The 15,319-nt window shown below is 38.7% G+C and overlaps 1 protein-coding gene across 8 annotated transcripts in view; it reads left to right on the forward strand.

Annotated features, from left to right (window-relative positions):
* The window catches only part of ptprt (protein tyrosine phosphatase receptor type T), a 310,219-nt gene that overhangs the window by 75,890 nt on the left and 219,010 nt on the right, over nucleotides 1-15,319 (forward strand). For all 8 annotated transcript variants that reach the window (XM_026167283.2, XM_080301696.1, XM_080301697.1 and 5 more), the window contains exons 3-7: nucleotides 1,118-1,278; nucleotides 2,521-2,631; nucleotides 4,260-4,341; nucleotides 5,701-5,816; nucleotides 6,573-6,747. In XM_026167283.2, the coding sequence (XP_026023068.1) occupies nucleotides 1,118-1,278; nucleotides 2,521-2,631; nucleotides 4,260-4,341; nucleotides 5,701-5,816; nucleotides 6,573-6,747 (645 nt within the window). The remainder of the gene's footprint in view (nucleotides 1-1,117; nucleotides 1,279-2,520; nucleotides 2,632-4,259; nucleotides 4,342-5,700; nucleotides 5,817-6,572; nucleotides 6,748-15,319) is intronic.

Genomic DNA, 15,319 nt, shown 5'->3' on the forward strand with positions numbered 1-15,319 from the left:
TAGAAATTAATTGTGTGTTCAACAGAAATTAGCCTACAAAGTCATGTTGCAGCATGTTTCTGTCATTGCTACATTTACAGGATAAATCCATCAAGAAGATGTTTATTTGTGCAGCAAAAGTAATAGTGGTACGACAACTGGGTTGACCTTTTTTATGTGCTTAAACAAAAACAAAACAAGTCTAAATGAATAACCAAGTAATTCTCAGGGTTACAGCTGGTTTACTTTGTGGATATTTGTGCTGCAGCCTAAATGCAGTGGTACACATAACAAGATGTTAATGACACCTTGAAAATTATTTGAATGGTATGGAGCAAAGCAACCAAAAGAACCAGTTATCAGAAGTGGCAGATTAAGTCTGAATTCCGCATACCCTGGAAAATGTTTTTCACACAGTATTGACTTAGGGCTGTTTGATATAACGATATATATCGGATGACGATATAAAAATGTCTATCGTTTCTTTTTACGCTATCGTTTGTTTCGTGGTGTCGCAAAATAAACTGTTTATGGCAATATTTTTTCATCGTTTTGATGGTCACTGTAGTGGCTATATTAATTTCTTAACGTTCTCTCTTTCTCTTTCTCATATATTTTATATAACCACACTATGGAGGGACAAGCGCCTGTTTTTATGCGTTGTGGTTAGCAACAACGACGGTAACAGCATCGGGTGTCCGCTTGTTTATGTTCCACATAAACCTTTCACAATAAAGCTCAAGATCCTGTTGAGACTTTTCAAACTAAACTGAATCACGTGAAAGAGCAGATTATTTACGGATGAGAATTAAATGGCCTTTACAACTTATGTCTAAAAATGTATAGTTTCATGCATCGGTTAAAAAACTCGACTCCAGCTACAGTACATGACGCGCAGCTGGAAACACTTCCCGCAAGACGAGCTGCCCGAGATTCACAGAATTTACAGAAAATGTTACATTTTTGTGATTTATATCGTTATCGGGACGATAGAATTCTTATATCGGGATATGAGATTTTGGTCATATCGCACAGTCCTAATATTGACCAACTTTGTTAGGTTCAATGAAAGACTCATTATTGATAATGGAACAACAGCTATTTCATTAGTGTCATTTTTGTATTTTTGTTTCTGTAGGTTCGTTCATGGTGGTGAACGCTTCAGGCCGGGCATCAGGTCAGAAGGCTCACTTGTACATGCCCACCCTGAAGGAGAATGACACCCACTGCATCGACTTTCTTTACTCTCTATCCAGCCGGGATGGAGCCAGCCCAGGCACACTCAATGTCTATGTCAAGGTGTGTGTTCAGTGTGTGTGTGAATGACAGGGCGGGAGCGGGTAGATTGACATATGAAGGGCTTGATGAAACTTGAACATGTACACAAACAAACACACCTCTGTTCTCTGTTAGGAGGGATGAAGTTAGCCCTCCGGCACTAAATATCTATCTCTGTGTGTGTGTGTGTGTGTGTGTGTGTGTGTGTGTGTGTGTGTGTGTGTGTGTGTGTGTGTGTGTGTGTGTGTGTGGCTGTGTCTGTCTGTCTGTCTGTGTGTGTGTCTGAGAGAGAGAAAGTAAGAGAGAGAAAGGGAGAAAGAGAATAAGTGATAGGTAGGTAAACAGAAAGTCATCATCTATTCCCTTTTAGCAGGGATCAAGTTAGCTGTAGTATAGGCTGCTAGATAGCAGAGCTCTTGATTTTTATGTAGTTTGTGGACTTTTAGAAAGAAGGTATTATTTTCAGCTTGCTTCTATTAATGGACTCAAAAGCTGATTACGAATACCAACCATTAAAGTAAGCTAACAGTAAACATTAGGAGTAGCTGCCATGGGATAGAACAGTAGTAGGTATGGACTTGCAAGAATGAATTTTTTATGTTAAAGTACGAATGCACTCATGGGCACCTGAGTAGAATTAAGAAGAAGCTATGGATGGTGAATGGAGATATGAAAAGACAGAGTAAAGAGGGAAACTGGAGAAATATAAAGCTGTGTGGAAGGCATACAAAGAAAAGAAATGGCATGAAGACACTGATGAAGGTATGGAAACGAGTAAGGAAGGTGAAATGCTACAGCTTTATTATACAGAAGCATGGTGAAAAACCCATCAAAAAAATTTGAGGATTTGGCTTTGAAAACAGTTCATGAGTGAAACGACTTTATGAGTAATGTGTCTAAATGTGAAATAAAAATGGAACATCATTGTCAATAATGGTAGATACAGCTGATAAAGTTAGTAATCCTGGAAATTATGTGTTTTCCTTTATACAGCTCTACATATTCAGCTGTCTCCATACTATGACGTCTATAACTTCTATAGTTCTATGACTGCAGACGTTTGTGCAATTGATTCAGACACGGCTTAAAATGCAAAACTATTCACAGTAAAATGTAATATGTCAGGTTATAATGGGAAACAGCATGTTACTGTTGGATTCAGTAGTTTTCTTACTGCAGTTTGTTAGTTTTACCCTTTTCTTCGTTTTATCCACTAACTCTGCTTTAATTAAACCGTGCCTCTTTTTCTCTCCCTGCCTGCAGGTGAATGGAGGTGCTCAGGGTAACCCAGTGTGGAATGCCTCTGATACTGTCACTGAAGGTTGGGTGAAAGCTGAATTGGCTATTTCTACATTCTGGCCCAACTCCTATCAGGTACTACAAATGCACACAAGTCCTCTGGACATACTCTCACAGACATTGTTTAGGTACTGTACTGCTTAGATGCACATAAATAACAACAAATATGTCATCATCCAAAAACACGTGGATCTAACTGTAGGTTGAGCACAAAAGGTACATTTCATGACAGTCATTCTTTAATGACTTTCTCTGTTGTGTACGTGTGTGTGTGTGTGTATTGGTCGGTTTAAGGTACAGAGACATACCCTGCTGTGTTATTTTATGAGGCTCCACAAAAGCAACTCTGTTGTACCTAATGACTGAGCTGTGCTCAGTAAATGCAGGCACCCCTGTGTCTCACACAGATACAAGGCACAATGGTAATCAAAGTGAATTAAATGTCAGTGTGTCTCTGTGCATGTTTCCTTCCCTAATAAAGAGTCACCACCTGGGGGGGAAATAGCACTCAGTACAGTACAGAGTACTGGAGGCCACTGAGGGCAGAAACAAGTTTTAAAGACAATTTAGTTCCTCTTTTGAATTGTTTAACTGTTCTAGATCAATAATTTGTTTGTTATTGGAATATCATATCAACATAGAGTGCTAGATATTTGAATATTCAGATATTCCCCAGTGGGAATGCATCGAAAAATAAAATAAAAATTCTGACAAAATCTCACTAGAAAAATATTAGAGACACAAAACTGTAAATAGTGAACAACATGTATGCTTATCAGGGTCAAATCAGCACCAGCCTTTGTTTATATAGCGAAACAAATATGTGCAATCAATCAAAGTTGGGAATAGAAATCCCAATTTCACACAGTGACATGCTATTACACAAATCAAAATAATGTTGTAAATGCTTATAATTTCAAATTAAATTCAGTTTACCAACACTGTAAACAACATTGTCAAACTGTTGCTAATACAGCAAAGCTTTAGCAGTGACTGTGACTTTTAGAAACTTGATATGTATGCCAAAAGGGATTTATTTTTGAAGTAACAGAGGAGAGTAAAGACTTCCCAGAAGTCTTAAGTATTCAGAGTGAGTCGCAGCTGATACTGCTGAGAATCCTGACAAGTACAGCACAGAGGTGTGTGTGTGTGTGTAGCGTGCGTAGTGTGTATGAGTCTATATATGTGTGGGTCAGGAGTGCATGGCCCCTTGACAGCCCTGCTGACACCCTGTTCTCATCCTGAGAGTTTGCATAAACTCTGTTGGAAAATATAAGGGACTGTCCTGTTGGGAGAGTAAAATGAGAAAGACACAAAAGAGCAATTAAAAATAGGAAGGAAAAATAGAGGAAAATGCGAAAATATAGAGAAAATATGGGATGGTGGAAAAGTCTGAAAAGTACAACATAGATAAAGCGTGGAAGAAAACAGGAGGAAAAGTAGAGGAGGTTTAAATGAAGAAGAGAGGAAGAAGGCAGAGGAGAGGCAGCATATGTGCTTGGCATAAGGATGGAGACAGAAGGGATGAAGTGAAAAGAGGAATAGTTGCTGACTTTTAGTGGAAAACTCCCCTGGGGTTCCCATATGAGCTTCATAGGGATGTCAAGATGTTCCAGTTTGTGAAAGAAAGTTCTTATTTTTGAATTTCATTATAATGCTTGCATTTCTTTCATTCTTTCTTCCTTTCTTCTGTCTGGTCTAAGGTAATATTTGAAGCCGTTTCAGTCCAAGGCCACCCAGGTTTCATCGCCATTGATGACATACGAGTTCTGGCTCACCCATGCCGTAAGTGGGAGAGATTGTGAATGTGTTGTGATGGTTGACCCTGCACAACTGTAGCCCTGCTGAGCATCATCTGTTTTATAGATGTCGCACACTTACACACACAAAAACACAGCATAAAGGACAGATTGTGAGGGTCGCAGACAGATTGTAGAGAGCAAGGAAGAAGGTCCAGACCCAGGGTCTTCATCACTCAAATGTGACAAAAACACTTTGCTTCACAAAACTCTGGACTGCTTATTGCCACAGTCTGAGGTCTACTTACTGCGCCCTGCCTTCTCAGTATTCTGCAACTCCTGACATTCTCCTTCTGCTCCTATTAACTGTTTATGTTGTTTCAGGAATCAAAGTTTTACACTCAGTTTTACGTCTATTTTATAGATAGGAATCAAATCATACTTAGTCATCATATTAGAGCAGTATAGCTAAATTAATTGATAAATGATATTGCATTCATTTTGAAAGGATTATAAATGAAAATGAAAAGTATTTTATTTTTAATCACTCCACTAGTATTATCTTTGTATTTTATCTATGTTCGGTCTGTCCACCGTGGTTCTCTTGCTGATCCTCTCCTCAGCCCTTCTTTCTATCTGCCTTGTATCTTTCCTTTGAACAGCCGACGCAAAACAATCAGTTCACCTTTGCAAGCCACTAATCGTATTATTCAAAAAGAGAGCAAACATATTTACAGTGTAAGGAAAAACTAAAATCCAATTTAATTTTAAAAAGACTGAGGAAAAAGATGACTATAAAAATAATGAAAGATTTTCAAAAAAAGCAAATCTAAGTTTTTGCCCTTGTCATTTGCAACAAGCTGACCATTAATGTCAGGACAAATTATCATTGTTGAGTGATCGATGCATACTCTGTTAGTCTTATCTATGTCTGCAGACAGTCAAAATGAAATTAACCAGTCGCAGGCTGGTCTCAATGGCAGACCAAAGTCACCCAGCTGTCTGTCTCACTGACAGACCTTTGCATCTGTCTCATGGCCACAGAATTTCTCTGCCGTAGTCCAGACAATGTTAAGCTCTCCTAGAACTGAATTAGTATCGTTCATGGTTTCCCTGAAAGTGCTGTTTCTTGTTGCTAGCATGAATCTAGTGTGAACTCTTAAACTGTAACAGTAACACTTTGAGCAGCAAGCAATTTATTTTTTATTAGCATGTTAATTTTGGGTAATTGGGATATTGTTTATCATTTAAATAATTTATTTGTTTTTGCAGACTATATATGCATTTGATGACTTCAACAACATTGAATTCAACGTGTATAAAAAAAAGACCAAGAAGAATGGATTTATATTTATCCTGACTTTTACACATCTATATCATCAGCACATTGCTGTCTGTGTTGCAGGTAAAGCCCCACACTTTCTACGCCTGCAGAATGTGGAGGTAAATGTGGGTCAGAATGCTACTTTTCAGTGTACTGCTGGAGGGAAGTGGTCTCAGCATGATAAACTCTGGCTGCAGGTGAGTATGTTCACGTTAGTAAAACTGTGCATAAATGGATATATATACATATATGTTTGTTAAAAGGAGGGACAGAATACCACAAACCAAACCATATTTACCCAATTTACCCAACTTGGGGACACAAATATGAATATATAAAAAAAGTGTACTAACAGTATTACTAATCTCAACAACACTGCACATTTATAGACATCAGTACCTACAGTACGTACTGCTGTTTACACCTGGAACTTCTTCCTAGACTTTAATTTTAATGGACATATAGGATAAACGGGTATATATTTTTCAATAAACTAAAAGAAACTAAAAGAAAATTTAAACCATTGAAAGGCCAACATAACAGATAAAGTTATTATTCATATATTATTCTTAATTTTATTTTATAGTATTGTTTGGCGAACATCCCAAGTATTACCAGCTCTATTTCAGAATTGATTAAAACTCCTTGTTCTGCTTTGCACCAGTGATTCCATCCTTGCACGTGTGATTTGTTTATGCGCCTGAGTGTATATGCTGTGTGCAGCCATGCCTATGTACTCATTCTGCTTTACATCCATGTGCAGTGGCAAGCTTACATGTTTTCACTAAATGAGTATGTACTGCTGAGAATGCTCCAAAGGAGATCAGTGACCCTCCTCACCCAGGGGGTCTATATCTGAGAGTATGATACCACAATCATACGCAAAGCAAAAAAAATGACAGTAAACACTTGGAGTCTTTGTTGAAAACTCTCTGGTCTTTTCCACCATGCAGCAATGGAATGGTAAAGACACAGCCCTGATGGTGACCAGGGTGGTGAACCACAGACGTTTTTCTGCGACCGTTAGCGTTGGCGACACATCTCAGCGCAGCACAAGCCGCTACCGGTGTGTCATCCGATCAGACGGTGGATCTGGGGTGTCCAACTACGCTGACCTCATTGTTAAAGGTACGTTCATCTGTTTAACTTCTTTAAACTACAAAAACAAGATGATTTATCTTTCATTTAAAACCAGAGCATCGGAAAGGAATTTTGATGGATATAAGTAGAGCATTGTTCAACAAATCAGATCAGAAAGGATGCAGTAAAGTGGGACAGTTTCTTTAGAAAGTGAGAAACAAGCCTGGGTTGTGGTTGTGTAGTTGCGTGTGCATTTGGCTGTTGCTCATTAGGGATGTGAGAATGCTGAGGATAGAATACTGAATAGATTTGAGAATAGTGCCTAGAACTCACAATGAGCCCTCATTCACTCAGTTTCTGCCCGTCTTTGTCCATCTTTTAGTTCATTTTCTTCCCAGTATGTTGATTCTTATTCCCTCCCTTTCCCACAATCTTCAAAACTCATACTGCTAGTTTGTTTAGTTATTTTAAATATATATGAAAAAAAAGATTTTTTTATCCTCTGAATGTTCATAGTCACCTAATTAAAAGATGATTTTGTAATAGTTTATAATAGTTTCTTCTTGATTAGGTCAAAGGAAGAGTACAGCAGTACTTCAGCAGGACTGCAGATAAAAGTTGGATAGAAAACCTTTTGGGTCATCTGTTATCATATACAACTCACAGAACTACTCAAGATATCCACATCCCAAAAAGTTGATTCTGTTCACCTGAACGTAGCGTTTTCAGTGGGATGTGTACATCCACTGGGTGATGTGTCCACTGGCCTGTAGGTGTAAATAGACTGCGGAGTCGTGGCCTGACGAGTTAGCTCTTCTGTGTTGTGCCATCCACTTAAGCAGAGGTTGTTTGATGACAAAACGTTTCTCCCACTGAAAACACTATGTTCAGATGAACAGAATCAACTTTTGGGGATTTCCTTACCTGGATGATTAAGCAGGCATCAAGACAGAGATATCGAAATATTTCAAACCTATAAGAAATGTGTGATATGCACACAGGTGTGATGTAATGGGGTAGCTAAACATGCAATGTAAAATAGAGACAATTTAAACACTAGCATATCAACAATATAAAAGAAATGCAAGAACATGCAGAGAATACATCATGCTGCCAAACATAAAAAAACCTAATTGTCTCAGATAAGCTGAAACTATGCTTATAAAGCAAAAATAGAAGGTAATCATTAATCTGACTAATGCTAAAGAAAGTAGCAATGATTTGCTTACAAAACTGATTCTTTTTTCTGTCTCCTGCCTGCTTCTTCTTTTCTTCTTCAGTGTTTTGCTTTCATCTCTTCTCACCTCCTGTTTCCTCTGCCCCCGTAGTGTACTGTTCTGTGCTGTTCGACAAATCCTCTCACTGAGGACATTCAAATACTCTAATGCAATCTATCAACTCTGTGACAGGGTAAAAATATGAAGGAAAATCTGCCATTTAGCAAGTTATTCCCTCTCCCATGATTCTTGTGAACAACAGGAAATATGGTCCTGTCCTGCTGAGAAGGATATTGATGTACTGAGTAGGCTGGATAATATTGTTGTAAGGACTTTGATAGAATTATAGCATTGCAGCTATCTGTTGTTGTCAGACATAATTACATTCTTTTACCTCTCCCCATCTCCTTCTGTTGCACTGTGTTTTTAATTCTTTTTTTATAACGATCTTTGTCTCCACCTCCAACTTGTGGACTTCATGAAGTTCTGAATAAATAGGAAATAATCATTCATTTTTTTCAATGTTGACCTGATCGACGTAGCGCCTGCTAAAGGGCTTTCTGTCTCTCATGAAGTCTATAAAAGGGTTCAGTTAGTTATTGCTCAACATAGTGAATACTTGTATTTTAGCACTGATACTTAATTATATGTGAAGCAACACGGAAAAAGATGCGAACACCAAGCAATGTATGCTAATATGTTAGCCTATTGGCACTCTACGATTCTCTTAAGCTAGCTTTCTTGCAGCATGGCACACAACAAAAGTAACAGGTATTTTTTCCTGGCATTTATCCTTTAAGAAATAAAGTATAAGACCCCAAGCTCACAACTTTTATTCTCTTTTTAAGTGTCCTTGACCATGACACTGAAGCCCTATGTGTTCAGTCACTGTAGAGCTGAGTTTATGCTTGATCGCTTGACATTCTCCGGGGCTGCCTTTTGACAGCATCTTGTGTTGCATCCTGACCAAAGTTTATAACCAGGGAAAAGGGGTCCAAACACAAAGGAATGGTTTTCTGCAGTTATAGTGTAACATACCCTTCAGTCCATGGGTTCCACTATTTATCATATATAAATAGTATATATCTTGTGTTTATTTAAGAATAGAGTGCTCCCAGTGAAGCTTAAAGTAGATGTCTAGGATGCATTTCCCACAAACACACCTCTCTGCCCTAAAATATTTAGTGTGAAATATATATATATTTTTTATATGTATTAAATATATAATCGTGCGGCGCAAGGGGGATTGAACTGTGTTTGTTTTTAATGGAATTTGAATTGCATCACTGAAATCCGTTTCAGTGCAGAGGCGCTCCGGCCTAAATTATGTTCTCAATGCATATTTGGTTTGAATTATGCTGTTAACCTTATTTGGTGTGAAGGATGTTTTAATCTGAAGGGAGGCTGGAATGTGTAGCCTGTGTGTGTGTGTGAGTGTGCTGTTTTGATTAGATGATAGTCCAGGGACTGAAATTGTCATTACCATCTGTTAGCAGAACGCACAGACTGTACTCCTGAGAACATCCAAATGTGTGCGTATGCGTGCGTGTGTATTGCTTACCTTACTGAATGTGTCTGTGTGCATGCGTGTGTTTCTGTGTCTTACTCCTGTGTGTATGTGTTTGTGTTTGTAGCTCAGGTGCTGTCAGCCATGCATTGTGCCAGGGGAATAGCCCATGCCAACACAGTGAACGAGCGAGAACGGAAAAATTAAACACACGCACATGCATGAACACACCTCCCCGAAGCCCTGTGTGCACAGTGTGTGCTGCTAAATGTGTGTAAATGTGGCATTGTCCTTGATTCACACGTTAGTGTACTTGTGAGTTTTCTAATCTATTCATTCATGTGCTGTAGAAACATCCTGTGTGGCTTAATTTCTCTCTGGGCGTGTGTATCATCATGCCTTTTCATTTGTGTTTTCACATGTAAGGTATCGTAAGGTTTTCAAATTAATTTGTGCAGGTATGTGTGTGTTTGTGTCTTCTTCCAGGCTTTCTAAGTGAAATCAGGGTTAATTAGTGTGTTGTTCAGCCAGGTGTGACAACAGGAATCTGGAGAGACTCTTCTAATCTGACAGCACCCTGTGTGACTGTATGTCTGTCTCCCATACATGCTCATGCATGAATATTCATTTTGTGACACAATAATGCTGACCAGCTGAGCAGATGATTTCTTCCTTGTTGACTAAATTAGAAAAGACAGCTGAAATGAAATGTTCTGAATCAGCCGAGCTACTGCCTGGTGGAGGTAAATTTCTTTATTACTCAGTACAGTTAAACTCATTACAGCTAAACCTATTCCAGGATAAAATGACTGAACTGAGCAAAAATTGGCATGTGTAGCAACTTTCAAGTAACTCTTTTTGCGGTGTTTTGTTTGCAAAAAAATCGGACAATACTGGGGAAGATTTGGGTTCTATAATACTGCCAGAGCCAAAGAAAGACATTTTACCCACTGGTCTTCAGATTTTAACATTCATCTGAAGAACGTGGAGCAAAAGCAGACGGAAGTCAGGCTTTTTAAGTATAATGCACAGCTTTACACCTCTTCTGTCATCTTTCCATCATTCAGTGTCCATATTATTGTTTCACCTTACTTCTTTCTTATTCATGCCTCTGCCTGACGTCACACCTCTCTTGAAGTTAATATACGGCAAGGAAAACATGCAGTGACAGCCGTTAGTTGTCAACAGCACCTCCTCCTCCTCCACCTCCTCGCCTCTTTAAAAGCATTACATCTTTGCATTAAAGATAACCTAGTGTGGTTGTTCTTTTGTGTCATGTATATGTGGTTATAATGGTGCTTGCTCATATTAACACTAAAAATAAGTATATGTAAGTGGAAATGGTGATAAAGTCACTAACATATACTCCTCTAGAAGACAAAGGGGACTAGATGGGATTGGAAGAATAACTGGAAACTGTAAATGTAAAATGAATGCACTGTCTCCAATACACTAAGAAAAAATCCAGTTGCAGTTAAAAAAGCATGTCAACAAAATGACTGAAAGCATGCAACGCTTCCACACAAGCCAGGCACAAAGTTTCCCAAACAGACACTCACGGCTATAGAAAGTTTAGCAAAACACATACACACATCTACACCCACACACACACGCACACAGATGTTTTTCAATGCTCCTGTGCGTTTCTCATTTGTATTGCTCTTGTAGAACAGATGCAGTCAAAGCCCCAGGGCAACAAGGTCTCAACCATACCCCCGGCTGTACTTGTGTTTGGGTGTGTGTGTGTGTGTTAAAGAGTGAGCAAGCCTACATGCTGACATGTCTCAGGGAGTATGAATTTAGGCTGTATTTGAGTTGTGAATGTGGTGTATTGTGCATGGGCATGGGCATCAGTGTGTATGTGTGTACTGTTCTGTCTGTCATAGATAAGACTCAGTGGGGCGTAGCAGAGATCCAGGAGAGCCACTGACAGCCAGTGCCCTGTGGACACCATGCAGAGTGTGTGTAATGGTTATGTGTGCGAGTTCCCCAGGAATATGGCCACATTTTTCTAAGTCTCCCTCGGTGGTCATAAAGCTGATTGTAGTCCAAGAATTAGACCTAGCAGTGCCACTGCAATGTGTAAGGGTCTCTGAGTGTGTATGTGTGTGTCTGCATACTGTATATGTGTGTTTGTCCATAGAGCTTTCAGTCGCCCAAAGCACATTCCCAGCATCTTCTGTGTGTCTGTTCCTTGATAAGGAAATCAATAGGAGAGTGGACAGCTCAGCTGTATGTGTCAGATCTCTAGAAACTCACTGACGCTCTGAACCCCCACTGGGTGTGAACACAACACAACCTTCAATTTATAAAAATAACTGTTGGAAACTATGTTAGACTTCCAAGTGAGGAGTTTTATTCCAAAATGAGATGTCAAACATTTAAAAGGCAGACAAATGCGATGTCAAACATTCACACGAAAATCAATTTCCAAGTTTTCCAAGCAGTTGTTTGCAATAATATTTGCACAAATGATGCCATCTTCTTAAAGCCTTAACTTATCTACATGCACAGTTCATTCTGTAAACAAACCTGACATTCATTTTAGATGGTTTATGCCCTCAAGATATTAGGGAGGCTTTCATAGTTTGACATAGAACACAAGTGTCAGAACAACCAGCTGTAAATACTTATCAAAACAGCATTTCTGTGAAAAATACAACAAGGTAATGCGAATGTCATGACTGTGTTTTTCCACTGATAGTTTGTGAAAATGTGCATTAAATGTACATCAACATGAAATAAAAACACATCAAGAAAGTGAAAGATATTATTAGTTTTTTGCCCAGATAAATAAAATGAGGAAAAACTAAATAGAAATAAAACCCAATCACTGTGATTTATGAAGGTCTTATTATTTAGTCAAATTACCTTTAAGCAAGCATGGGAGGAAGTGTATCCAGTAATTCTGGAAAAGGGAAATCAAAATGTAATAGTTATCTCACCAGCTGTCATGGTAATGTGGCCAAATTTGTTTGTTTTTTTAAAGTCATTACCTGCAAAACCTTTACTCGTGTAATTTGATCTTTTTTTGGCATAAAAACTGATAGATTACTCGAACTTGGATTGCAGAAGAGCTGCACTGCACTGCTGCAGCTCAAGAAAATAAAAAATGGATAACAAATAAATAAAATGTTTATTAGTTTATCATAAGTTTTGTAAAGATGAGCTCCCCGAGGAGAGAGGAAGTGTAAAAAAAGTGTGCAAAGTTGTTTGTTTTGGCTACATCGGGGAGTATGTAGGTTTCTGTGTGTGTGTGCATGGAATAAGAAGGGAAGCTTAAGCCAGTGTACACTCCGCCTGCCTCTTTAACCAGGTTCTTAGGGCTTGCCTTAGGGTGTGTGTGTCTTTAAGTGTGCGTGTGTCTGTGTGTCTGTGCATGCGTTGTGTTGTGTTGTGTACACTGAGCAGTTTGTCATGTAATTGGTATTCCATGTCCATTTCTCTTTCATGTGCATCTCCTTCTCTCCTTGTGTGTGTGTGTGTGTGTGTGTGTGTGTGTGTGTGTGTGTGTGTGTGTGTGTGTGTGTGTGTGTGTGTGTGTGTGTGTGTGTGTGTGTGTGTGTGTGTTAGTACAAGAGAGTGGACACTTCACACAGAATTTCTGAAGAGAAATATAAGTAATGCATGAACAGGTACGGTGAATAACGGACGAGAAGGACTGCGGGTGAGAAAAGGAACGAATTGGACAGAGAGAGGAAGTAAGAAGAGGGTCAGCAAGGAGTGAGGGAAGCAGGCAGGAGAGGATGCAGTAAAGGTGAAAAGTTGAAATCAGAAACAGGACAGCACAGATGAATGAGTAAAAGAAAAATGTGTTTACAGCAGAGTTCAAAAGAACAAGGGAGAGGACCACAGAAAATGAGGTGAAAAGGGGGAAAAGTAAGAAGAAAGTTTGGGCGAATCAAAAGCAAGAAGATTTAATTTATCACTGCAATGATAACTGGAAAAAAAAACAGAAACGGTAAAAAAACAGAAGTGAGAAGCAAGGAGTAGGGAAGTCAAGCAGGTAGAAGTTGACTGTCATCTTTATGGACACTTTGACGGGACGTAATGTGGCGCAATCCCACAAATTCTAGTGAAAAAAGATTCAGGAGGCTGTGTCCGCACTCATGGTCATAATTACTATGAAAAAATAACACATACCACTGAATTGTTTCCCCGGTGACAGCATTATGTGAAACCTTGTCAGATACACTCCATACAACACGAAGACCCATCATAGTCTGTCAGACCAACCGCTGTGGTCTGAGAGGTACTGATAACACAATCTATCCTTATTTATTCCATTTCCATAGTTTAATATTTTTCTGCAAAAAGTTTCAACAGCATAAAGACAGCGTATGCAAATGTCGAAAATGCGCAATTATTACTTCTGTTGAAATTTAAGAAAGGCATAAAAACATTTGCATAGGGCATGTTCCTCTGTGTGTTTCATAATGCTCCAATGTTTGCAGTGGGTGAAAACAGACGTTTATACAGGTCTGCAAGACGGGGTTTGGCATTTTCTTGCTGAAATAGACTTCTGGATGGCACCGTGTCACTCCTAAACCCGTATATACCAGCAGCATCAATGTGGTTATCACCAGTATGTCATCCATGGCACTAACACTAACTTTTGCATCAGTCAGTCTCAAGTGAGCTTGAGCATATAAAGGCTGGCAACCTTTCTGGATCTTGTTTATAAATGTTTTATTGTTTGCACGATAGAGCTTTTAACCTCGCCATCTTATGTTCTAAGAGACTAATCCCTCTCTGGGACTTCTGCAGTTGGGAGCATCAATTTCAAAATTAGCTTATATTCTTAGAAAAACAGCCACATTTGATACATTTGTAAGACTGAGTGCAGGATTTTACATTGAAATGAATGTTCAAAACAACTAATCTAACATGTTTACATAGTATTGGTAATGGCAACATTAAACTACCTTAAAGATGGAAACACTGTTCTGTTCCCCGAACACCCCCAAGCTTTCCTCCTGGACCTGCTGCGCATTACATGACTACAACTTAATTTGATATGCATGTTATGATGTAAAATTGCTTTTCTCTATTTGATTTTATTACCATATTTGTACCAGGTAATGTCTTGGTATTTGGTTAAATAATTCCAAATAAGTTTGCCAATACTAAGTCCTGTTTACTATAATTTCACAGTAGTTTTACACTGCACTGCTATGACAATCATTGCTGACTACTTTAGCTACAGGAGCTGCTATCTGCAGAGGAAAAACAGCTTTTATCAAAAGTAAGTGAAAGCGAGTGGGGCTGTGCCAGGCAGTGGAAACAATGCTAAAACCAGGAGATACTGAGGACAATGGGAGGACAAGTCAGTGGACCGAGTTTACACCAAGTTGATGAGTGAGTCAGAAATTTTCCCTTCAGGTAGAATACATTCACAATAGTGAAAACCCATATTAAATTTGAAGCACACAGGCTGGGCCATCAGAATACAGACATGTATTCTAAATAAATAAAATCTTTGTCTCTTAAATGTTGTCCAACCTAAATGAGCAGAAAGGAAACATCATAGTTATGAATTAGATGCTTTTAGGTATGCCTCGGTCTAACAGGTTTGTTTATCTTGCTTGTTCAAAGATTTAAGACAGCACCATTTAAAAATGTGACATCCTTATGAACTTTCTTCTTTTTGGATTGCTGCCTTTTATAACAATGAATTATCTGATATCTTAGTTCACATGACAGGAGCAACAAACAGAGTCCCTTGATATTTCAGCTGCATAGTCTGATAACTGTCATCAGTAAACCCCTGCCTGTTGATCTTTAAATGATAAGGAAAATGAATTGGTGTCTTTGCAGTGTTCTTCAGCTCGCTTAAATTAGAGGTTAGAAGTGACACCAGCTCTTGTGAAATATCTCTGCAATTTGCATAATTACA

This window comes from Astatotilapia calliptera, chromosome 5 (genome assembly GCF_964374335.1).
Source record: "Astatotilapia calliptera chromosome 5, fAstCal68.1, whole genome shotgun sequence".
NCBI classification, from domain to species: Eukaryota; Metazoa; Chordata; class Actinopteri; order Cichliformes; family Cichlidae; genus Astatotilapia; species Astatotilapia calliptera.